Here is a 27210-nt window from a genome sequence, read left to right on the forward strand (position 1 = left end):
AGGTTACCTGGACGTAAGAGGAGACGATCCACATTTAGACCTAGCTATTATGTAAGGTGTACAAACTTCCATTTATTCAAAAAACAACTAATTTAACTGATTTATAAGATTTCATATACAGTAGTTATTCCATTGCTTTTATCAATATTGCCAATTTTTTCCCTTAGGCAGTCAATCTGATGAACACTTAATCAGTCATACACTGTCAATAACTCTTAAACACCAGATATCCGTTGCTGCCGTTATAAATTTTAATTCAGTCTTTAATGCACATTTTTAGATAATAATTTACAGTCTTTAATGCATATTTTTAAGTTATAATTTACAGTCCTTAATGCACATTTTTAGATCATAATTTAGTCTTTAATGCACATTTTTGCACATTTTTAGATTACAATTTAGTCCTTAATGCACATTTTTAGATTATAATTTAGTCTTTAATGCACATTTTTGCACATTTTTAGATTTTAAATTTACAGTCTTTAATACACATTTTTAGATTATACTTTAAAGTCCTTAATGCACATTTTTATATTATAATTTACAGTCTTTAATGCAATTTTTTTGTACATATCTGTCACTTTATGTACATATTGTAATATGTACATATCTGTCACTATTCTGTGTAAGAACATTGAGAGAGCGGCATAAAACCATAATCAAATTCCATGTATGTATGCACTGGGCAAAATAAACCAGATTCTGATAATACTTAATAATTAAAAATATAAAACATATGTCAGAAATAGGAGCCCCTTACGTATAGTCATTATGTCGGTTATTGTGCGATATGCCAGAAGAACAAAGCCACAAACAAAGGGAATATCTTTACTGTTGTATATGTGTGAACATAAAATAAAATAAGCGGCACAAGGAGAGACACAGGCCTCCCTAAGGGGACTGTTACACTCCCACTGACTGCTTGATTCCACTTGAACTTTGCATGACATTCCCACAGCGCTAAGTGGCTTCTCTAATGGTGAGATTCAATTGAGCCCTGGCAAACGCTCCTCTGCCCACTGTGTGCTCAACAAATCTCTCTCTCCAACAGCAAAAGCATGCAAAAGCAGCTCCATATTCAATGCACAAAAATCTGCAACTTTAATTGTTGTCGACTGTGAGAAACGTTTGAATTTTTAAGATTGAGTGTCTTAAGGCTGTTGATTAGCACCTCTCTGCTTAAGCGCTTTGGACATCTGTTTTATATGAGAATGAGTGGGAATCCAGGTGAGACATAATGACAGGGTCTGTGGGTTCCCCCTTGATTCATCCCCGTCCAGGATATACTGCGCACGCACGGCACCCGCCCATCTTTAAAACCGCTCATAATCATACCTTCAGAAACAGGGTGAAATTTACAGGCAACTGACACAAGACTATAAATACTCGAGTGAAGTCCTGCCGTACAAGCTTTCTCATGTCTTACAGCCCCAACCACCAAAACATTTTTCCCGGATGCACAGTCGATATCAAACAGCAATTATCTCTGCAAGAAAAGACAAGTTCCTCCAAACAGAGTGGAGACTGTAAGGGTGTGGACGTTTATGTGCAGATGGTCGGTCGCTGGGAAAATAGCAGGTATTCTGAGGATAGCAGCTGTCCGCGCTGTAGAGTGCCTGGACAGCTTGTAAACTTTACAGTCGTACATGCCAAGTTGCCAGAAGAGTTACCTTTTCTACAGAAAACAGGGGAACATAATTCATGTCCCTGTTGTAAAAAGTAGTTAACTGTCAACAATAAGCTTGGTAAAAACTCATTTTCAGCAGCAGCTCCATATTGTGTGTATTTGTGCATCAGTTGCTTCAATGTGTGTGTGTGGTATTGAGAAGAAGACAGAAACAATGGTGTGAAAGGCTATTATGCTGTGTGTTTAGATGTCTTTTAGCATTATAAAACAACACCCATCTTTAACCTTTTCTCATAGTTTCTCCCTAATTACCGCAATCTTTTATAAAACACTTTTATGTTTTTATTGACCATGTCAATTTGTACCTCCTCTTGTTTACTGTTTCCTTCAAAATTGTGTCCTGCCGTCTCATTCAGATTCTGTTTATCAGTCCTGTCGAGTTTTGGCTTCTTTTATCTTTTTTTAATTGATTCCTCCTCTCTATTGTTTGTTTTTAAGGTAGATTTTTAAGAGTTTTTCTACCCCTTTTCTCCTTGTCTACTTGCCACAACTACAGTACATTGGAGTGTCTACAGTACACTTCCGTGTGCCTCCTCTGATAGCATGATTGGATTAACCTGGTAGTGGGCCCAGAGCTAAATGACCTGCTTGGCACCTTTTTTAAAATCCATTCCTCCCACTCTCTGTGTGGTATTATGCTGTAAAACACCCATATCATGTCAGTTGATACTTTGGTGTAGTGGTGCATATTTTCAAACTAATTTTCAATTAATTAAATTACCACAAACCAGATGACACATAGGGTCTGGCTGGTAATCTAACCTTTTCTGATAGACAACCTGAACAACCAGCAGGGATCCAAAGTGCAGCAAGCTGAAAATGACCCCTCACGACCTTCGCACCCTTGTGGACTGACAATTGTTTGTTGTAGGTCTGGACAGGCAGAACGCACAGCTGTTGCGAACTGAACCTGCATGTGTTTCTGTGACTCAGGGCAAATATTGTAACTTTACACTGCCTTGATGCCCACAGCTATAACATGCTGTAACAACTTGTTTTTTCGCTTGCATTCTCAGTGTAGCAATTGCATCTTGTTAGGCGATATCACAATACAGTATATAACGAGATGATGAAAGACTAATGTACCATTTACACCAAGGTACTGTAACAATCTCTTTAATATCTCTGCTTATATTAGATTATTGCTGGAAGTGGTATAAATCAATAAGCAAAACTGCTTTGACAGTATTGGATTTAAAGGATATTTTGCATCAATATGATGAAGTACTTATATTTCGGTATATATGGATTAGCCTAAAATTGACATTTCCAACTCATTATTTTAATTGTAAATGGCTTTCTCAATTGCAGTTTCCACAAACTACTGGCAACGCAGCAAGCAGCGATTGAAGCTCACCCATCCCTCACTTTATGACTGCACATCTAAGGATTAACATAAAAATCAAAAATCTAAATAAATGGCAAATAATTCCAGTACTCAATTATTGTTTTATACATATGGGAAAATTAAGTAAACGTACTAAATTTTACCCATCTACTAAGCGATTTGTCTCTGAATGAATTTCCTGTAGACCCAAATATGTAAAAAGGGGAAAAGTCTGGAGACCACCCAGTAGGGTTTTCTTGAGTTTTGGTTACACTTTCTGTCGGAGATGTGTTGCCAACAAAGTTCCTTCAGAGGCAGTAATATTAATTCCTGTGCCATGTCAATGCCAGAGTCTGGTGGTTTTCATTTCAAACAAAGCTGATTTTAATTACTCTCTCTCTCTCTGCGGGTGAAGGTGTGCTAATTAGTGAAATTAATGTTTTGTTTGGAAAGAAAACCTGCCTTCTCTTCCATGGCACGGTTTCTACAAAACTGGTTGCTATTGCAGTAAACTTCAACTCATTTAGTAGTAAAAGCTGTAGACATTCCCAAATTAGATTCCCATAAATTGTCAGATTAACATCAGTCACTTGGCAGACAACAGGAGCTCCACCTCCTGCTGCACTTGTGTGGTTTCTTGCACGTGCTTGTGCCTGCGTAGGTGGCCGAGACTGTGTGTTTGCACAGAGCAGGGAGTGCATACGTCGGTGCCCTGTGGCTTCTAATTTCATCGTATTGTGCTACTCTGGTTTTGCTGGCTTGAAAAGGAGACATATTGCTGACATGAGGTTCTGCTGATATCAGTAGTGTGTGTTTCTAAGAAGTATTTGAGCCTACGGCTCTGTGTAGCTGCCGAGAGCCCTCCTGGGGAGCCCCAGCAACAGACCTCTCACAGGCAGGCGGGGACAGGTGCTCGGCCACGCACCGACTCCTTCCTCCCATGTACACCCACTGGACGGCTATGCTGCAAGGGGGATGACAAAGAAGGATGTGATGCCCCCATTAGCCTCCCCTTCCATATATACTGGAGCGGAGTTAGGAAAAGAACCCGGAGTATGTACCGTACTTAGATTTAATATCAAGCCAGCATAGCTGAACTCAGAGTTGGAATGAATCTCTGCTGCCAGTCTACCCTTCCAGACAGGAGATTGGTCTTGTTCTGCTTGCCTCAGAGCTATTTACCATTCACTCCACCATCAGTATTCAAGCCATTTCATTATCACCTCCTTCAGGGAGATATGAAGGCTTGACACCACCGTATTTCTACCCGCTCTTCACGTTCCATTTATTCAGTGGATGCAGACAACCTAAACACCTCCAGCACCTAATCCAAATTACACTTTGGAGGTGTTGCTGCACAAACTTTATACATTATCACGTGTGGGTGTGTGTCTTTGTGAGTGTGTGTGTTCAGGCAGTCAATCTGATGTCAGGTGTCATTATAATAAGGAGGCAAGTTGTCGGACAAGAGCTCCAGGCATTGTTTCTCTCAACGTCACAATGAAAGTCTTGACAACAGTAAGAATCACAATAACAATAACACAAAGAATGTTTCCACGAATGGAAGCTGTAGTCTGCCCCTTACAATCATGCTGTATGGTGCACCCTTGCGACTTTGGCGCTTTCTGACAACTGATATGCATAAGGAGATTTTGATTGTCACTCAGCCACCCTAACACAGCCAGAGGCAACGAAAACATGATTGCAGATAAAGCAGGAATAAACCTGAGTGCAGACTGTTAACGTTGGTTGTCAGTCCGAGTCAAAGTTAATCCTGCGATGCGCTGAGCCTCCTTTTTCTCCTGTTTCTGTGTGATAATACACTAAACCCGAAGACCTCTAATGTAGACAAAGGCAATGCCAGGAAGTCTCAAATGTGCAGAGCAAGAACATTTCTTAGTATATTTTATAATTAATTGACTTTTCAAGCTACAAAAATTGGATTACTCAGGCAAGTCATTGTTTGTAACAGTTGCACACTGGCTGACTCTCTATAAACCAGGGGCAATCATAGAATAGAGTTTGCCTTCCGACACTATGAGAAAGCAGTAATGCATGAACATGAAGATGCTATTTATCAGTAACAGGAAACTGTGCCCCTCCTAAAGGAGTTGTTTCTTAAACCATTAACCCTTTACCTTTATTCTTCTGAGACCAAAGCAAGTTGGCTTATCTTATCTAGTACTTCCTCATACATAATGTGCTCTATTTCTCAGCCTCCCTGTTTCTCAAACAGCCTTGACCCTCATCCTAAATGTAAATGACAAGCAGCCGTATGTGACCGAGTCAATATAAGACATTAATCAATAACGTCTCCAATCAATGAGCTCTCTGGCAGTTCTAAAGACATGCATGATTTGCACTGTTAAGAGTCAGAGCCATCCCATAAAGACTTCGCCCCTGTGTAAATGCAATAGCTGCAGTGGTAAAACACTACTCTGTGAGGCAGGCTGAATGCCGTGAGGACCGACTGCTGTACATCCCATTAAAAACTTGTGTGTCTCAGCAGCTGCCTTGGCAGTCTGGAGTCAATACCCAGGAGCAGCGGCGGTCAAAAGGCCCTGCACTCACTCTCAGGTTACACCGGACCACGCTACATTCCGACCACGTAACCTCCTCCTTCCTCAAGCAGGTCAAATCCACTTGAAGTGTGTCTGCTGCCTCGAGTCCCACGAGGATGGAAGAGGAGAATAACCTGTTACACAGTCTGAAAACTGCTGCTACTGTAGCCTCAAAGACGAGACCTCCTCAGCACAGGTTCACGGACAGATGATTCACATCCTCGGCTCCATTGATGTCTGAATACATTTCTTAGGAGGGGAAATAAAATACTAAAGAGTCTGCGTTGCTAAAGCACTGGAGTCTGTGACGTTTTCAGCAGCATGTACAGTACTATGTAATGGCAGGGTCTCCTGCAAGTAGACTCTAATTTTAAGTAATTTGAGCAGTTGGAGAAGATTAAAATAATTCTCAATGAAGCCAAACTTCAATTACATGCAAAAAAAATACCCATTTCCCAATGGTCATGATTTTCTGACTACTTAAACCAAGCCTTTAGATAACGGAACGCTGAATTGAACATTGCATCATCATCACCCCAATTATGTAGCTTCAAATGGGTTTTGATTCAAGGGAAAAAAGACGCTTCCGTTCATGCCGGGTTTTTCAGCTCTAGTGTTGCCTGCCTGCGATCACAGAGTGTTAACTTCACAGCAGTGCTTCCGGAGATCGTCTGAGCGATAGGGAACTGAGGAATGGCCGTCAGGTGTTGGGGAACAAAGAGGCGTCAGGAAGTGATGGGAGACTACTATCAGCCCTCCAGTCTGAGCCTGCAGATACGAGATAAAGGCTTCGCCTGCAGGAAGGGGGCTCGCCGACTCAAACGCTTTCTCTCCGAGACATTGTCAGACAAGCACAAACACACACACACAGAGAGAGAATTCAAATACACATTTCACATGCACAGCAACATGTTTGCTGTCTGTCTGCCCACCTGCCTAACTGTTTGAATTTCTCTGTTTGGATCAATTCAGCAAAACATATTGCTCTTTCGAAACTTTTTCAAAACTAATTTTCAGCTATTGTCAACGTCTTTATCCATTACATTTATAAAATAAGAGATTGCACAAACATTAACACCTTCAACTAAATCAGATAAAAGCCCTTCAGCCGAGAAACTAATTCACGCTGTCTTTCTTGAGGCTTTAATCAGAGTTAAAAATCTTTGAAAGGAAAAAGCACAAAAAAAAACGTGTCTCTAAATTCCACAAAGTCATTCATTAAGCAGTTTCTTATACCTGCACAGACACTGTGACACTATGCTGCATTCTATTTCACACTCATGATCAGTGAAATGTCATCTTACCGTCTTCCATATCGGGAACGATTGTGATTCTAGCTGCGGGGAACTCTGGGGCCAGACGGCCCCCCATGGGCATGCTGAGGGTGACATTGAAGCTCTCCTCGTCTTCATACAGGGAGTCATCAATGATCACCACCCGGCAGGATTTCTCCACCTCGCCCTTGTCGAAGCGCAGGATGCTGTGATGGTCCTCGAGCCTGGAGATGTAATCAGAGTAGGACAGCACTGTGGTGGGGACGGTGCCCGTGGCCGAGACTGAGTGGGCAGAAAACAGAATTACGGAGAGCAAAGTTAATGATCCAGACTCCGCCACAATACAGAACTCTTTTTTTCCCCCCCACATAAAAGTCAATACGTAAATATGATTTCCTTTCACCCTGAAATTGTTTTTTCATGAATGCATCACTGAATTACGACCTTAGGATGATGCCGAGAAACTATTTTCTTAACTCTCACTATCTCACTTTTAAGTTTACCCTTTAAAGCAGCAGTAGGCAGAATGTTTGTGGCATCATTGGGCAAAAAATCCATAATAACCTTTCAGCATATTGTTATTCAAGTGTTCTGAGAGAAAAAAAGACTTCTGCACCTCCTCATGGCTCTGTTTTAAATCTGTTTTATAACTCTAGCCTGTGACAGGAGACTTTGACTAATCCCAGGTCATTTCAGAGAGAGAGTGTTCTTATTGGCTGTTCATTCAACGGAGGCAGCTGTAAATCACTCGCAAACTCGAACGATCAAACTAGGCAGCGCTGATCAAACTAGGCAGCGCTGATCAAATATGAATCAATATTCTGTTACTGTAATGCCTACTTCCCGCATAAAATGTTTTCAGAAACATCTTGTAGTGTACTGTTCAGCTGTGGCTGGTGGGCGGTGCTTGGTATTTCCTCAACTGATCTCAACATGGCTGCCGGGTCACAAACTTTCTCATTTTACAGCTAACAAGTGTTGCACTACAAGTTCCGATTCTGAAAACATTTGAGGCGAGAAATAGGCATCACAGTAACAGAATATTGATTCATATTTGATCAGCGCTGCCTAGTTTGACCATTTGACCGGAGTTTGCGAGTGATTGACAGCTGCTCAGAGACGGCAAGGCTCCAGCTCGGCTCTGATTGGTTGTTTTCCTCCGGTCTGTGAAATCTTGCAGATGCCATTAGGAGCACCCGAGGACACCGGAGGACACAGAGGCACATGATTATTTCCAGATTACCTGTCTCATGCACTACTGTCAGGATATAGTGATCGTTTTATAAAAATAACTATTTTTAATCATATTTGCTCCAATTCTACCCACTGCTGCTTCAAATGTCAACACATAGTTGTTGTGTTACCTTGCTGAGTGTAGCAGATGACCATGAGCTCCTGGCTGACGTCTCCACTCCTGTGCACTGGGATGAACAGCTCACCAATGTCCTCCTCGATGTTGTATGCAGCTGAGGGTATGAACACTGTTGACTCTGTACACGAGAAAAATCAGCACACATTACTTTGACATAGTGCTTTAACATTATCGGAGTTGAACACCTTTTTATCTTAAATCTTATCTGAGTTTTCATTCGAGGAAGTCACTATAGTGTATGATCGGTTTTCTGGCAAATTGAACGCGATGACTTGAATGTCAAGTGAATTGAACTGAATGATCGGAGATGAAGAGAAGGGAAACGCTTCAAAACATCAAATCATGTGTGACATCAATAACCTTTAATACACAGCTCACACGCTGGGACCAATGACAGCTCTCATTACAGCTCTGCTGATGGTGCTTCCATCATGTTTAATCAAAACCCACCATCAACTGTTTGTTTATCTGCAGCAAATATTCCCACCCAGAATCGGCTTACACTGATACACAGAATAGCACAGAGAGACATGGATGTGAATGTTATCTGTAAGATAACGCTGTTTAGGAATCCTTTAGAGAATTAAAAGTACAAATCTGCGTCTCACACAGTTTAATTTAAGAAGTCTTTGTTAGTTGCTCGCATAAATTGGCTCGAATAACAAGACGTGTTCATTCTGTTTTCGAGCAGAGACACGTTAAACAATTTGTTTTTTTTACTCAAAAGTTTGACTGGCAGCTTTCCATCTCTTTGTCTCCTTCCCTCTCTGAGCTGCATATAACAACCAGGAGGGTAATGAGCTTGCAACATTTCAGCCATGAAATCCAAAGAGCTCAGACAGCGACTCCGTCTCCCTCTCAGCGAGCATCGTGGTCACCCACATTAACAAGGTGCTGCTCCTTTCCCCATCCCCAGGACCATGCAAACAATTGCATAACGACGTGGCCGCTCTTCACTTCTCGTTTCAAACACTGAGCTGTTTTCAGTCTGAGCCACATTAGTCTGTCTGGAGTGAAATAATTTATTTTTCACAGTCTCGTGGTGGCAGCCCCTGGGCTATTCCATTCTTCTGCTCTCAGTGAAAAGAAGAAAGCTAAAATACATTTTTATGAGCCTTCAGAGTTTATTTGACCTTGAGAGGCCAAAACACATAAAACTTTAGAAAGCATAAACAGTATAATGATATGATAATAGACATGTGGCTGTAGGAAGACAATATCTGTTAAAGGCATAAAGAAATATAGAATTTGACATCTTGCGAAGAGATGACTGCCAGTTTTGTTGATTGCCCTCCAGAGACTGATGTACTGTGAAACAAAACTCCAACTAAACATGTTAATTAGCATACATTGTTGACAGCAAATTCTTCCTTTTCACCCAATGAAGCCCTAGGGGACGAGGAGGAGGAGCATTATCCATATTTATATCATGCAGCTCTCTATCTCGGCTCTATCACAGTCAAGCTGTTTCCAGAAACCCCGCTCATCTGTTTGCGTAGAGCTCATTTCAGATGCAACGGAGGTCTGTGTGGTTATCTCCATATATCCTCTTGACCTTGTTTATCTACACTTGTGGAAAGAAAATACTGCCCATAAATGGGGTTTGCTTTTTACTCATTATGTGGCTATTTCCATAATCAAGGGTTCAAGATGTTGTTACCTCCTCTCAGCGTTCAGTTTCCATGTGAATTAATTTAGTATTTAAAATATCATGTGCTCTGATGCCCTCGGCAGATGGACAGAAGCATTTCCCTAAAACATGAATACAGATGAGATGAGGGCAAAAGTATTCCTGGACCTAAACTGGAATCACTCTGCCTTTAGGTACTCTTACACAGATTTGTCAAATTCAGTGCATTCCTTGAGATGGAGCCTATTTTGATGATGTGTCTATAGTTTTGATTTACTTACTTTCCCTAAAAATGCATTGCCTTCTTTCTCTTTCTTTATCGATTTTTCATGTTCCAACCCACAGAGGAAGCACATGTACCTTGTTATTTGTTGCTGGCACTTAAAGTAGCCAACTAGTTTATCATAGGTGTGCCGGCCATTGATCTGCACCCCCTATTAAATATATGACCAACATCTTTCTCCCTTCTACAACGGAGTTCTTTTTGTTGAACATCTGGGGAGAGAGGTGCCGCCCGACTAGGCGGAAGCCCTACCCTTGGAATGGCGCACTGCTCAAAATTGCAACCGAGCACTGCGCTCAAAGGTCAAATTATTTCAACTTTGCCCTTGGTTGACTGACCTTTCAAAGCGCAACCAATGAGATAACAGCTGCAACTGTTGTTGTTGCCTAGAAAGGAGAATGGCGTTCCTTGCATATTTTTTGATGGCATATTATACCTATCCTGTGCTTTGCCTCTGCAAGACTGATATATACTTACATCCTCAGGCATTGATTCTTTGATCATACACCACCACTCTGTTCTTTTTCTGTCAGTTTCATTAAATGGCTTTTGAAATGTATATTTTTTTAAATATATATTTTTCAATATATATATATACATATACTCTGAGATATCCATTTGAGAATAACTAATAATAATCAATGCTGAATATGTATAGTGTTGTGGGATTATTCCTTATTTCATGGGCTATTTTGGGATTTATACTTTTATTATTACATTAATATTATTACTTGTATATAAAAAATAAATACATTTTTAAAAATGAAGCATTGAAATACTGATTTGGAGGTTGATTACCATGACAATGGACAAAGCTTCAAAGCTTTCGGGCCAGCCATATTCTGCGCCCTCCCTCATGGTGAGTGTAGAGTAAATTTCTTATCATGTGAAAGCAGCTTTAGGCAACAAAACCCCAAAATGCAAAACCCAGGTATCTTTGCCAATATTTGTTTTGGGTTCTAGTTTTTAAGAAAGAACTTATTTAATCCCACTAAAACTAAGCAAACTAATCAACATTTTAAATGTCAACATGTATCATTACTGACCATCATCAGGGTCCAGGATCTCCACAGTAGCAGACTCCGGGAACTCAAGGGCTGCCATCACCGGCTCAGACAGAACAATCTGGAAGGTCTCCGACACTTCATACTCGCTGTCCGACAGGATCCTGACCTTCCATGTGGCCGTAGTCTGGCCCGGGTTGAACTGCACCTGTTTCTGAGATTTCCCCCGGAAATCTTTGTCCTTATGTGCAGTACCATCTTTTGTACCGATACCTTAGGACGGACGTGGGGGAAAAAAAAAGGTTATTATCAATAATATAATCTGCTAACCTCAGGCATACTATCAGAGAATGTATCACCTTGGTCTGGTTTTGGTACTGGCAACCATTAATTCTTTCAGTCTGTGAATCCTGATATCTGTGTGAGATCATATTGAAACAGATTGTATCCTGATGCAATTAAAATAATGTTTTTCATTTCCTCTAAAACCAGGAAAATGTCAGATCCCATTTGGTCTAACCCGACAATACCCGCTCATCTCCTGGGTGCAGTTTCCACCCCCAGTGTTCCAAATGGCCATGGTGGGAATAAAGCCAATTACCCCTCATGTCAGCCCGGTCTCAGCAGCACTGATTGGAGGCTGACTTGCGTTGTATGACCTTCAGCATGTGAACTGTTTGATGAGGCCTACGCCACCTCACTATGCCTGTGACACTGGCAGGATTCCTGTTGAGCGGGAGCACTGAAGCTGGTGAAATGTCACACAGCCTCTCCATTGTCTTTGGTAACTGGCCACACAACAAGCAGCAGGGGTCTGGCAGTGAATAGAATGAACATGCCTGCACACACCCAATGTAAGCTTCCATAAATGTAGAAAGCAAGACATTACTGGATAAATGAAGTATGAGCATGAATAACAGGAACTTTTTTAAAAAGTGCTATTTGCTTACAACTGAGGAAGGAAGAAAGAGAAGAGAAAAACTGATATATCGCATCAGGACTACACATAAGATCTTCAAAAGACCACAGATTGAGAAATGCATGAGTTTGGGCTTTTAAGAAAATTACCATTCTGTTCTTTGATGAAAATAAAAAATGGGCTTTGATATGCAAGTACAGACAGAAGGAAAAAGCCCCTGCACATATGTGCTGAGATAAAATGGTCAAGCTCAATGGAGCTTGAAAAATCAGCAGTCTTCAAAGAGTAGCTAGAAGAGGAGAGAGTATGATTTGCAACAAACTCCATCTCCTGCACAATGCCTGGATTGGATGGCCCCGATCACAGCAGGCCGGTCTCTCTGAGGGATCGCAGCAGGTGGGCAAACTGGTGACACCTGCACTGCGCACATTGACCAGTGAAGCACCAGTGGGCTCCTCTGATCTGCGTTCACTCAGGCAGGGCTGGACAAGAAGAGATATCCCCTGTGTTCATGAGAAGATACTGGCCTCGGATCAGTCACTATCTCATCGCAACACCGAGGCAGATGGGTAGCTGCTCCGGTGGCCTGTAAAAATAGTTTTGCTCTCCTCAAAGCAACAGAAGAAGAGGGTAACTCCAAATGTTTACTGTGAGACAGTGATGAACATTTTTTTTTTTACCCTACTGAGACAGGATATTGGTTATTTGTGTACCTGCAAAGGGAAGTAAAATGATCTGTCCAAAATAATTAGTTCTTGGGCAACATATTTCTGACTGAAACCAAAGTAAACTAGATTGGCACTCGGAAAGTGCAGACCTCCGCCAAGGTGCCTGACTTTAAAAACAGATCACAGCTCACAGCTAGCGATACCATGAGGTGGTCGGCTTGTTATTAACACGGTGTGTTTCCGTGTAACGTATCGGCGGATGCCTCTCTCATTCAGCAGCCTTGTTATGTCTGTATAACGTTACACTACGTTGTCTCTCATCCCGTCATCTACCGCTTTGCTCTTTCTCACCGCGGACGGCCAGCAGCTCCCGCACACACATCCACACACGTATCTCTCTGCTCTTAGAAGGAGGAAGAAGGCGTGGACATCAACGCGTCATCAGTTACACTGTGCATGTGTTATACCCTGTGGTCTTAATGTACAGGCTGATCGGAATTCTTAAAATAGGTCCTGAATCCGGATCATGATCCGGATCGCCACTAAAATCTAATGGATTGTTCATTAGATTAAAAATTTCATTCAAATCCGACGCTAACTTTTGGAGTAATCCTGCTAACAGACAGACAAACAAACCAACGCCGGTGAAAACAATATCTCCTTCCAAGGCCCCTGGTAATTATTAAGTGTAGGTAAGTGTTACTCTCTGAAGATTTAAATATACCCATGTTACATCTCGACCCCAAAACAGTTTCCTTTCACTCTTTCAGTTTAGGTCAGCAATGTTTTTCTTGGCTAGAAATTGAAAAATATATATTTCAAAAGCCATTTAATGAGACTGACAGAAAAAGTGTGGGGGTGTATGATCAAAGAATCAATGCCTGAGGATGTAAATATGTACACTTACTGTAATGAGAAATGAACAACATAAAAGCTTTCGCCACTTATGCATTTGGAAAGAGAAACTTTATTGCTATTGGTACTTTGAGGGCGCTGTAAAATAAAATGGTCCTGACTTAAAAAAAGAAATTGGAAATTGCAGCTTCTTTTGTGTGTTTTCCATCACCGACATGGAGAGGTACATCTCCCTCATCCATTATCATTCCCCTTCATGCTGCCTCAATCATAAGAAAACTGCACTATGAAAGGCTATGGTTTGGACTTAAAAGCACACAACAGTCAATTTTGGACATTATGAAAATGTTTTCTCTGGGCATTGAACACTGAGTGCATCCAAAGTTCAAAGTAGCGCTTCTTTAATTTATAATGCAAACATTAATAAAACAGTAGCGATGCTCTGGAAAACCAAAACAAAGGACAATAATATGATTGTTTGCCCAAGCTCCTTGTACAAGATATATTATTTTGTTGTTTAATATTAATGTGCAAAGAGATCACGGTGGGGTCATCGCACAGGCATTTCAGTTGATCTTTCATTTCCAGTTTCTTTTGTTCTTATCAACACAAACAAAATCTAAGTGTATTCTTGTTATCACAGTTATTTACTTCTCACTGTGTTTTATTATTGACTACAGTATAGCTGCCTGTATATCTCTAAAATATGTGATGATCTACCTTAATGTGTGTTTTTTATTTCACTGAGTGGCAGAGATGGTGCAGATATACAGTGTGAGGCACTCTAAAGGTCAGCAAAATTTGCATATACCACCTCAGAGATGTTTCATTACTCTGCCGCCCCGGGGGCTTATAAAGATACAGGCGACAGTAGCGCAAATGATGGGATTTGACCTTTAACATCAGGTCGTTTTAATCGCACCTCATTTTTATGGACAGAATAAATGGCGGCACTAAAACAGGCCAATGGTGCCAGTAATACGAATTCCTGCCACTCATAAATGCTTAGAGCAACTTGTTTTTTTAACAGTTATTGTCTGTCTAGTTCCGGCCAGTAAATTTCCTCGACTAACATTTGGAATGGCTCCTTTCCATGGCCACCAACTTGGGGTGACCTTTCTTATGTGCGCATGCAGTCCCTGAGGGATTGTCCTGCAGCGCTATTGTGTGATTGGAACGTAAATACTGGCCAGAGGAGACAGGTGAAAGATCGTGACCTGCGTGACCCTAAAGAGTGTCTAGGCCAGCTTTAGAGTAGTCCTTAAATATATCGAAGTGTGTGTGTGTAGTTGTCTGTGTGCTGCGGGGGCTTGTCTATCAATATGTAAACCGATAGTAGGTGTTCAGAAAGTTAAAAGACATAACAAAAATAGCTTGAAGGGAGTCGATATCTTCTGACAAGGAGTTTATGTTTTCATTTTGTTTGTTTCTTTGTCTGTTTGAAAGTTAGCTATCAGGATACCCAACACTGACGTTTTGTCAGACCCCTCGGTGTCACGTTTTGGTTGCAGTAAACACAATGTTGTTGTGAATTAAACAAAAACACTTTAGGATGAGGCAACAAAATCACTTGGTTAGGTTTAGAAAAAAACAACATACTATGTTTTTACAGTGAAAATTTGACTTGACGTTGTGAACATGGGACACGAACAAACAGCTGATTGCAGAGTGAAACGTAACGCACGGGACACAAAAACTGGTCTCCTGGATGAAAGCCTTGTGTTTGTTGGGCCAATCCACCATCTCCCACCCGCCCTGTGTGTCTCTTTTGCTCTTTAAACTATGTCACCACTGCACTTTCACTGGGCGTTTACTGTTGCCGCGGATGGGTTTACATTGTAGTTAATGGAAAGCCCGGTGCGTCTCATACCGCCGCTAAAGGGTGCCTTGTGCGGCAATATAGAACAGCGACGGCCGTGACAAAGCGTCGGTCTTTGAACGAACTGGGATAACTGAGAAGAATCAGCAGATTCAGTGAAATTTGTAAATTAGTCCTTGGGCAAATCCACAGCTGAGTAGTTTTTGGTGTGGATCCAGGAATATATCAAATATGTCACTACACAAACATCTACTGTACTTAATGAAAAAGAAATTGCAGTTGTGTCTCATCGGTCTATTTGTTCTCACTTCTTCCTAGTATCTATTTAATGTTTTTCATATATCTATTATTTACTATATATCACATTTAGTTTTTTACTTACTTACTTACTTTCTTACTTATTAATTAATTAATCTATTATTTTTGGTGCAGATCTGGATCCAGATTAAGATATAGATCAACATTTTTATTAAAATAAAATAGAAATGTTTGACATAATTAAAATGCTGCATGCTCTCAGTGCTGTCTAGTAACCTTTAGTCATGATTATTGATATCACTTTGGATGGTATTATTATTACAAGTGACTTGATGAAGTCAAAGGTAGTGTACTTACTGACGAATGAAGTCTCCCCGAGGTAGCCGCGACGTTTCAGCACCACCTCCAGGTACTTGACCTCTTCATCCACCACGTAGCGTTCCTTCTCTAAAGAGATCCAGGCCCAGTTCAAACGGAACTGCTGGTTCTTCAGTCTGTTGCCTCCTGCAAACACATACAGTTGATGAAGTTAAAGAAACTTAAAATGGCTCCGTAGAACGAACTCACCACACAGCAAGGGAAAACACGGAGAGAAAGTCAAACAGCCTCACTGGGGCGTAATAATCCAAAAAGTGTCTTGAAAATTAATATAGCTATTTGTTTCTGGGGTGGCACAGTAATTTCCAATACTCCTTAAATGGTTACCTTTAGGACTTTGAGACTCCTAGCCAGCACTCAGTGGAAGGCATGAGGGGTGCACAGCCCTTATGCAAAAGCAATAAAGTGTGGCCGTCTAATTGCTTCATTTCTAATTAAGATAAAAGGTGTCTGTTTCCTGTCTGAACTGGGCTATTTTATCTTTGCCTTTTGATGTTGGATCCAAAGGCCGAGGCTACTGTCCTGCTACCATTACGACCAGAAAGACTCAAAGCAGAGCCACATACACAGGCATCAAACACACAGGGACACAAAGATGTAAACACACTGACTCATACAGACACCACATTTAATTTAATTTTAATTTCTAGAGCAGTCTAAATAATTATCCACTGATTCCTAAAAACCAGCGTGCATCCAGCAGACTGCCAAGTGAAAGCTGGTGCCTGCTGCTGTACTGGATCAGGCTAGTGAGACACAGATGACTGAGCCACTAAACATCTGGCAGTTGTGAAAGTGGTGGAATAAAAGGGAAAGTGCCGGGAGGGTGCAGGGACATTGTTCAGAGGTTTGCTGTTGTTTGTGTTAGGCACGACTGAGAGTCTCTGTCCCGCCCCACCCCCGTCGTTATGGTCGGTAAATCTGTTACGTCCAGCTGACCGCTCCACTGTGTCCATTTCCTTCCTCGATGGGCACGGTGAGACCTATACACATTCACCCCGGGTGTTTTATTATGTGTGAGGGCGCATGCATTTACGAGTTTGTGTGTCTGAATGTGAGATGTGCTCTGCAGCTGTTCAGAGCCGTTTCCTTTGGTCTAATAGTGTACTAGTTCCTCACACAGAGTAAAACTGGGACGTAATGCCCGGACATCGATGCTTTTTGACAATATTGTGCCATAACTGGAACAAAAGGACAAAGTCAGCATGATGCACAAGGACAAGAGCATAAATTGCTTCTCCCTGAATCATACAAAACCAACAACTCATTTAAATCATTTAGCTGAATAAAGTCCATTAATCCATAATGAACACATGGAGGAACTTTGATGTTTTCTACCAGATAGAGGACTTGAAGTTGTTAAGACTAAGAATGTAGTGAGATTCTATGAGACATGACTTTCCATAACTTATCTTTGTAATTACCCACAGAAATGGGCTTTATCAAAAATGCTGGAAAGTGGAAGAATACAGTAGATAGATGTTGGTATCTTTGAACTTGTAGATCCAGTTCAGAGTGAACTTCAGACAGACTCGGGGATGTCAACACGGAGCTGTAATCGGGACAAAAGGCGGCAGAGACTGTGAAGCTAGAGCAGAAATGAGACGAGAAACTGTTCCATTGTTTTCTCTCCTGCAAAATTAACACAATGTTTGAATCATTTAGTTGTAGAAAGCAGAATGTCTTTATCTCTTGGAAAATAGACTTCTTTTTTTTAACTCCAGAGGCACCACTACAACAATGTTAATGCGTCCTTGAGAGTAATTTGTCTCAGCATTTACTCTAAAATTGCGATCCACTAAATGATGTTTATAATTGATGAAACTTCTCTAAAAAAAAATCCAAGTTTCTGTCGTTGGTGTTGTTTAGTTGGTCTGTTCGGCCATCACGTCACTGTTCGTACACACAACCTATTTGTCTGTTCATCCCAAATATGTTGCTATTTTGTGTGAATTCAGAAACAGAAACAGCATGAAAACATCATGAGGGACACACACTGAATAAATTACAAGTACAGCAGGAGAAGTTGTTTGGTAAGACAGTGTAGCATTAAGTTTGATATAATAAAATCACAAACCAGCATGATCTCTGTTATGCTTTTTGTAAAAGCTAGCGATAGGAAAAACAACTCAATCTGAAACCTAAAATGATGCGTTCAAAGAAAACCAATTTTTTAGGGTAAACAATTGTGGCGCAACACTTTGCGTTTAAAGCAACAAATATTGCAAATGTAAAGGTTGATTTACTATTGTATTAAATCAACTGGAAATAGAGAACGCAAAATGTGTTTTTTTTATGAAAGTGATACATTTTACAACTTGTACTACATTCTTGAGGTCTACCGCAGTGTAGGATTTGTGCTTCCTGTGTGTTCCACATCATTCTTGTGGAGACAGGTGACCTGTGTATGACAGGACCTCCCTATTCCATTTGGATTAAAGCCAGCCACATGGCACGCATGCCACCGGTAAACACTGCATGTGTGATCTCTGAGTCGTGAAGGAGCCCGTCCTCTGAGGTAATGGAAACAGAGAAGGCCATGGCTACTTATCCAACACCACACGTTGGCGTAGACTAGTTTGTTATAGCTATAACACAGCTAATCCTCTTCATCTCAAGCATAATTCTAGAAAATGGTGAAATATAAATGACATGCATCATCATCTCTCTACAATCAAACACTCAGGCAGGGACATTTTAGAACCGTTTATCGGTAGGATTTATCCCAAGTGCCTCATACATTTCAATAAAAGCATGAAATGGTTACGTTTTGCATAATTATTTACATGCCTCTGAAGAAACAGCCTACACATCAAGCTAAGCCTCAAAGAGGCAGCTCTCCCTTTCAAGATGAATCAAGTTAAACACCTGTTTCTTAAACAGTATTCACAAACATAAAGTGGCTCTTAATTATTCATTCCTCATATCCGGCAAGATCTGAGGAGGATACATCCAGCAGCGCTTTCAAATCTCAGAAAAAGTAACTGATGTTCACAGTTTAGGCTGCATACAATGGCACCATGACATGAGCAAATATTGAGTTCAAGAGGCCTTTAAGTCCCCGCCGTGCAGCGTGGCCTTCAGGGAGCTGGGGAGTGGAGGTGCTCGTATCCAGAGGACCACTTCACTCCTCCAGATTTCTTTCTAATTAAGATAAGCAGGGGTTGGAGTAAGTCCACTTCAAAGAGGCCCCAAGGAAAACACCAGAGTTAATCTTTAACCAGCACTCACAGCACTGAGACAGAATTTAGTGAACACTATCGGTATCTCTTATGTTCGGGCCTTTGCACTGCTGTGCAGTTTAGAGCAGAAGCATACATCATTATGCAGTGAATACATCACAGCTAAGGTGAAATATATTAGACCGTATTTCTACATAATACCCACATTCTCATTAAAATTGTGTGGTAATAGCAGGAGTCCTGCAAATTCCAGGGGCTAGTCATCTTAATTCATTCACTGAATTAATTGACCGCCTGCCTGTACTCTGTCTTGTTGGTTTCTAGTAAACTTTTTAGCACAAGTGGTGGGGAAAGAGCGGGAAATCCTCAGTGATGGATCACCCCCCCTCTATTATGGTGAATATGAGTTGTTACCATCAGGACAGAGATACGGTAATACCCGCGCCCAGAGATCCTTCATACCTTCCAGTATATCTCTGTTAAACAAATGTGGGTGATACGAGGTGTGTGTGTGTTTGTTGTAATTAATTCTTGATTGTTGGTGATTTTGTTGTGGTAGATGTCTGTCTTTAATTGTAATGTCTATTTTATTGTGGTTGTATAAGTCAGACAGTTGCTACAGGTACAAAGACAGTTTCCGAAAGAATAAATCATAGACTGTATAAAGATGGACGACGGAGCTCCACTTCCTCCCACTGTACAAAAGTGAAGCCAAAATATCCCGATTACGAGTACTGCCATCTTAAGATTTTGACGTAATTTGGAGCCAGAGTGTGCGCAGTAGTAATCGAGTAATGGAGTCGCGGTATCGAGGTCCCGCCCACACACATCTCCCCGAGCCAATCACGAGTTGAGCACGGCCGCAGCTTACTAACATGAGCCACCTAGCTGCTACGTCAGGTTTACGACCTGTACTGCAGCCAGCCACCAGGGGGCGATTGAATTGTTTTGGCTTCACTTTTGGGGAGCTGTCATGTCGTCCATCTTTATATACAGTCTATGGGATAAATAAACAAACTAAATAATGAACTATCTCGTAAGTCTGTCTAAATAATAGGGTCAACAAAGTGTCAGCCTCTAGGCTACTATTTTAACCACTTAAACATAACCAGCCTTGTCCATGAACCTCTTCACAAAAACCCTTGTACAGTTCAAGTAGCTGCTCTTCTAAACACAAGATCTGTCCACTCACTTGTGTGATGAGGGACAGAAGCCTTTTGAGTGAGGCCAAAGAATGTGAGGGACTGGACTGTGCCAACTTCTCCCTGCATACATGTTGCAGACGGCCCTTATTTGGTCACCATGAAGCATCGTGGGGCCACGATGCCCCGTGGACCCTCGCCTGTTCATTCAACCAGGCAGACAGACAGGCGGCCCTTTGCCCACACTGATTAGGCGGGATAAACTGGGACAAGCCAGTGAATCCTGTTCAACAGACACAATGCATCTAAAAATACTTAATGATCATATACTGCAAATGGATTATGTGAGCTAACAGTTTCCATGATCTGATATAACTGTATTCTACTGTAGCATTAAAGATGTCAAGCAACATAGTATAGAGATAGGACCAGCAAAGTGCTCACAGAAGGAGAGTTTAGTTTAGTTTTTCAAATGCTATTAAAACGGACCACACAGGAGGACAAAGCCACGGGAGCTTTTTATTTTACCACGTTCTTATTTCATAATAAAGGCATTAAATCTGAATACTGGTGAAGTATAACCCTTTTCTATAATTAGCACAACTCTTAGAGACTGCAGCTAAAGGAGACTGGAAGCAGTTTTAGGACCCATAGCGTACTTTATATATGTAATGGGAGTTTGAGCTCATCGAGTCAGTCAGCTCAAGATTTCAAAAATCATTTAATTTTACTGTTTTCTTAAATGGGGAAAAAAGGGAAATGTCAGAATAACATGTGCTTTTAAGGTGACAGTTAACTGACAGTTAAAAGTGAATTACCTCAATACTAAATCATACAGCAAACCCTGCATCGAGGGTACTTGAGCAGTTCATTTTCCCATACTGCATTTGTTTACATGCATACTAATATTTCATAATGTGGATAACAAAATGCTTAATAGGGAGTTTTTGCAGCTGTACTGGGAGCCATAAAGTCTTATGAAGCAGATTTAAGCACCTTGTTTAAGCCAATTCACTCATAATAATTACACAATTTATCAATCCTCCCTGAATCTATATCATGCCGTTTTATTATCTGTGTTAAGTAAACAGCAGGAAGTAATTGTTTACAAAATAAACATCTCTTTTTGGTTCTTAGATCTGAGCGGCAGGGCCGAGAGACGGCGATGAGGGTTAGTCAGTCTATCGGTCTGACTATCCAACATTTTGATCCTGACCAGGCTGCCATAAAGCTTTATACTGGGGCTGTCAGTCGATTCAAATATTTAATCGTGATCAATCGCATCATTGTCTATAGTTAATCGCAATTAATCACAAATTAATCACACATTTTTTATCTGTCCAAAATGTACCTTAAAGGGAGATTTGTCATGTATTCAATACTCTTATCAACATGGGAGTGGAAAAACAATGACAAATATTGACAAACAATGACAAATATTGTCCAGAAACCCTCACAGGTACTGCATTTAGCATATGATAATAAAATAATAAAAAAAATAAAATATGCTCAAATCATAACATTGCAAACTGCAGCCCAACAGGCAACAACAGCTGTCAGTGTGTCAGTGTGCTGACTTGACTATGACTTGCCTAAAACCACATGTTATTATCATAAAGTGGGCATGTCTGTAAAGGGGAGACTCGTGGGTACCCATAGAACCCAATTTCATTCACATATCCTGAGGTCGGAGGTCAAAGTACCCCTTTGAAAATGGCCATGCCAGATTTTCCTCGCCAAAATTTCAAGTTTTCGAATGTTGTTTAGCCTCCTTTGCGACATGCTAGTATGAAATGCTAAAGAACCCATTGGTACCATTGGGTTCTTTAGATTTACTAATATGACATGATGCCAGTATCTTCACTCTAAAACTGAGCTCGATACAACCTAAAAAACGTAAGTTGCGTTAATGCGTTAAATAAATTAGTTGCGTTAAAACAAATTTGCATTAACGCATTATTACTGCGTTAACTTTGACAGCCCTACTTCAGATTAATGGTAATGATTTTCTGAACATTCATGGTCCCCAGAAGATGACTCATGATTTTCATCCAGGTCAAAATTTCCCATTGACTAAAACTTTGGACCATGACAAGGTAATGTATGCTGAACACTAATAGTCAGATCTGCTGGGATTTCCTGTGGCTATTCATGATCCCCAGAGGATGAACCATGTCCATTTAGAACTCTCCATGAGGTTTCCTCTGGCACAACTTCACACTTAAAGCACCACAAGCAGTAACGCTCTAAGACTACAAAAGTGTCCCTATATCATTCAATCTAAGACTTTAATATTGTAATGTATGAATATTGTAGACTCTGGGGGCCGTTAGTGGGTCTTTATTCATTTTAAATTCTGCTGTGGTAGCAGAATTGCATTTGACATTTTTAGCTCTGTGCTTCTAGGACACGAAATGAGAGATGAGATGGTCAGCTGACTTCACATTTAAGTTAGAGAATAATCGATAGCAAATAGTGTTCTAAAGAAAATCTATGACAAAGCTTAATTTTTTTGTGATGGAAAGAAAATATATTCTATTATCACAACTTATATTAACTCTAGGAAATGAGTTTTCTCTGGGTTCCATAATGTACCAGACCATACCAGCATACTTTTCACCTCTCCAATTAAGGGAAAAGGGATATGATAATCCTGTTGAAGGAAAGAAAGCACATGGCAGAGCAGAGAGAGAGAGCTATGGTCTAATCACCCTAAGCCTTGTATCAGCAGTAACGAGTTGGCCATGGCTTGAAAGATTTAGAACTGTTATGATTTCACAGGCCCTAAGCCCTTTTCTACGAGCACAGCCTATCAGGGAACTGGTCCGCCATAAATTTGGTCGCTCCGCGGGGTCCATTCTGGCTGCTGTCGCCTCTGTGTCCGCTCTGACACAGTGGTCACTCGGAGGTGACATTTGAGGGGCCTGAAAGAAAGGCCAAAGGCACCTCTGAACAAAAGTGCTGGGTCAGAGAGCCATGCAAGGCTTAAAGCAAGCAAGGCTTTGCTCTCAGCAGGGAAAGTTCTTTGAGATTAACATATGAACCACGACAGAAGTGAGTTAACTCACAGTGCAGGAATTACTTTCTTGTGACTATATCATGAATAAACATTTGCTAAAGCTGTTCAGACGGTGTTTAGAAATGCAATAACCAAGAATTGTTTACAGGTATTACAGCTCTGCACAGAAATTTGACTTCCTGTTTATTTCTATGGGAACATAGTTATCTTCTTATGTTGGCTGTGATGAAATTACAATACAATTTTGGAGGCTTTTTGATCATAATTTAACCACTTTCCAAGTGTAGGAATAAATAAATCGCATAAATCATTATATTCTTTCCCTTGTTCTGCCTTGTGCAGGCAAAACCTGACACTAAGAATGACAAACTATTCTTTCAACTGCTCAGTACACAATGGTGATGGTTGGATGGGCACAGAAACTGAATAGCTTATGAGAGCAAGAGCATATTTTGAAAATGCTGCACCATTAAAGCTTCAGTAGGCAACACGTTTTAGGCATCATTGGGCAAAAAATCCATAATAACCTTTCAGCATATTGTAATTCAAATGTTCTGAGAGGAAACTAGACCTCCTCATGGCTCTGTTTTCAGGCTTTAAAAAGTCTAGCCCGTGACAGAGGACTTAAACCAATCACTTGCAAACTCCAATCAAACAGTCAAACTAGGCAGCGCTGATCAAATATGAATTAATATTCTGTTACTGTAATGCCTATTTCTCGCCTCAAATGTTTTCAGAAACATCTTGTAGTGTACTGTTTAGCTGTAAAATGAGAAAGTTTGCTCGAGCTGGTGGGCGGTGCTTGGTATTTCCTCAGCAGATCTGAACATGGCTGCCGGGTCTCAAACGTTCTCATTTTACAAGCACCGCCCACCAGCTCGAGCAAACTTTCTCATTTTACAGCTAAACAGTACACTACAAGAAGTTTCTGAAAACATTTGAGGCGAGAAATAGGCATTACAGTAACAGAATATTGATTCATATTTGATCAGCGCTGCCTAGTTTGACCGTTTGGTCGGAGTTCGCGATTGATTGACTCGTGGCTCTCATAGACGGCAGCTTGACGGCAGTCTCCAGATCAGCTCTGACTGGTTGTTTTCATCCGGTCTGTAATATTTTGCAGATGCCGTTAGGAGCACTGGAGGACACAGTCAGGATATAGTGAGTTTTATAAAAATAACTTTTTTTAATCATATTTGCTCCGATTCTACATTCACCGAAAGTCATTCAAGGTAACTCACTAAACGTATTAGTTTATGAGAAAAGGTGCTTTAGTGTTCTTATAAATGTTGTCCTCCACAGCGCGGTGGAAAAGACCTTTTTAAGCAAAGCAACAACCTTCATCCCGTTCCCACACTTTCTGCTTTTGCTTCCAAATTGCAGCGTATAAGGTTGTTGTGGAAACTGCTCGGAGACTTTCTTGCTGGGTCACTCACAATGTAGGAGCCCCCTCGCCTGTGTGGAAAGTCAGTGAGGAATTCCCAGAGCTCTTATTTCAGATGGGGCTCCTTTATTTGTGGCCCAGGAGAGAATTGTGTCAGAGGAAACACTGTACAGTGTGATTGTAGGGAAAGGTCACTCCTGTCCGGAGATTCGGCTTCACGCTCTGGTGTCCTAACAAACTGCCACAAATTACGTCATTTGTCATCCGCTACAGAAATCACTCAACACAAAAGCCACACATTGAGTGGAGAGATGCATTCTTTAAAAGTTATTGAGGAACATTCAGAATGAATGTGTTAAAAAATATGAATCAATGGTGTACATTTGAAAAAACTAATCCAAACAGCAAATAGAGAAACAACTCAATACAGCGCCCTTTGGATATTTGCCAAGGTCACTATTTCTGTGTCTGGAAATTACTGGCATCCCATACAAGCAAACATCCTGAGTTTTTAAGTATAATCCTATTAGCCTCGCCTGGAAATATTAGTTTGAATCTTTCCAAACACACCTTAAGGATTAGCAAGCAACCAAATCTGGATGCACAACTCTGCAGACGATCGGCTCTGTCGCGGGTTGTTGATTTCCAACCGGGGGCACAGGGTGTCCTGCCAAGCACCCAAGGTCACGACTTATCCCTGATCATGGCTACATCATTAGAGCTGGAAAACAGACTGTTCAGACTTGGGTGGGCACAAGTTATTCTGAACTATTTCTTCCTTTTTGGTTAAACTACAATCATTAACCAGAGCGTTATATTAACTCCATTTAGAAACACTTAGAACAAGTCTTCACCTCTTTATCTGAAAAATATTTAATTTAATTCCACTTACATTCAGACTTTGAGACGCCTTTTGTTGCCTGGCCTTATTCAGCAGACTGATAACTATCGCACATGAAAACTGAAGAGATAAAAACTCTAATTCTCCTGTATCTCTCTACAAGTGAGTGCATGAATCAATTAGCCGACTTTGCGTTTCGGAACCCATCCAAAAGTCGTTGCTGAGGGCTTGGCTTGTTCCGATTGTGTAGGTGAGGTCAGACAAAGTGTTCCTTGATTGCCCTTGAATGGCATTCCTGTCTGTCAAAGAGGATGCAGCCTTGAGTGTCTTAATTAACCACACCTCTAAGCCACACGGTTTAGAGAGCAGGGGGAAGAACGACAAAAGGCTGAATTAGCAGCTGCAGGGCTTTCTCCAGCGTTCACTTGTAAAGGTCATTGAGGATTTAAAATAAAGAGTTTCTCGCTCATTACCAGTCAATTATGTACAGTATGAACGCCCTGACAGCCACGAGGCCAAAGTTGCTGAAGTAGCTTTGGCAAATCTGTGACCCACTGAAAAAGAATAAGTATAGAATAGGGCTGTCAAAGTTAACGCGCTAATGATGCGTTCACACAAATTTGTTTTAACGCCACTAATTTCTTTAACGCATTAACACAACTTGCGATTTTAGGTTGTAGTGGGCTCAGTTTTAAAGCTAGTGTAGATACACATGAAATTATAAAAAAACTTAGGAATCCATCGGTACCAACCATGTCATACTAACTTGTCATGAAGGAGGCTAAAGAGCGCTCCAAATGTAAGCTAAATTTTGGTGAGGAAAAACGGTCATTGCCATTTTCAAAGGGGTCCCTTGACATCTGACCTCAAGATATGTGAATGAAAATGGGTTCTATGGGTACCCACGAGTCTCCCCTTTACAGACATGCCCGCTTTATGATAATCACATGCAGTTTTGGGCAAGTCATAGTCAAGTCAGCACACTGACAGCTGTTGTTGCCTGTTGGGCTGCAGTTTGCCATGTTATGATTTGAGCATATTTTTTAATGCTAAATGCAGTACCTGTGAGGGTTTCTGGACAATATTTGTCATTGTTTTGTGAAGTTAATTGATTTCCAATAATAAATATATACATACATTTGCATAAAGGAAGCAGATTTGCCCACTCCCATGTTGATAACAGTATTAAATACTTGACAAATCTCCCTTTAAGGTACATTTTGAACAGATAAAAAATGTGTGATTAATTTGCGATTAATCGCGATTAACTATGGACAATCGTGCAATTATTAAATATTTCAACCAATTGAAAGCCCTAGTATAGACGCATAGGGGAAAACTGCAAAATACATTTACAACCATTTGAATAAGTTGTAAAAGACAAACATGCTACACTCCTTTTGGGCTAATTTTGGAAAACAAAAGTCACGTCACACTCTGCCTGATTGAAGAGATGAGCCCATGGAGACAAAAATCTGTCTCCATCCCAGGAGCTGAAAGACTTGCATTGTTACAAAGTGTGTTAAATATACGTCAACTCTGTGATGCTGCTGGTGACTGAATAGAAAAGAACATAGGCGGTGAAATAACAAGGGGATACAAGGGGG

General features: G+C 40.9%; 1 protein-coding gene across 1 annotated transcript in view; it reads right to left on the reverse strand.

Annotated features, from left to right (window-relative positions):
- frem2b (FRAS1 related extracellular matrix 2b) overlaps positions 1-27210 on the reverse strand; it is a 62838-nt gene that overhangs the window by 19042 nt on the left and 16586 nt on the right. The window contains exons 3-6 of the mRNA XM_037775974.1: positions 16015-16161; positions 11181-11411; positions 8214-8339; positions 6880-7131 (exon numbers count right to left, since the gene is read on the reverse strand). Coding sequence (XP_037631902.1) covers positions 6880-7131; positions 8214-8339; positions 11181-11411; positions 16015-16161 — 756 coding nt within the window. The remainder of the gene's footprint in view (positions 1-6879; positions 7132-8213; positions 8340-11180; positions 11412-16014; positions 16162-27210) is intronic.

The sequence above is a fragment of the Sebastes umbrosus genome, chromosome 7 (genome assembly GCF_015220745.1).
Source record: "Sebastes umbrosus isolate fSebUmb1 chromosome 7, fSebUmb1.pri, whole genome shotgun sequence".
NCBI lineage: Eukaryota > Metazoa > Chordata > Actinopteri > Perciformes > Sebastidae > Sebastes > Sebastes umbrosus.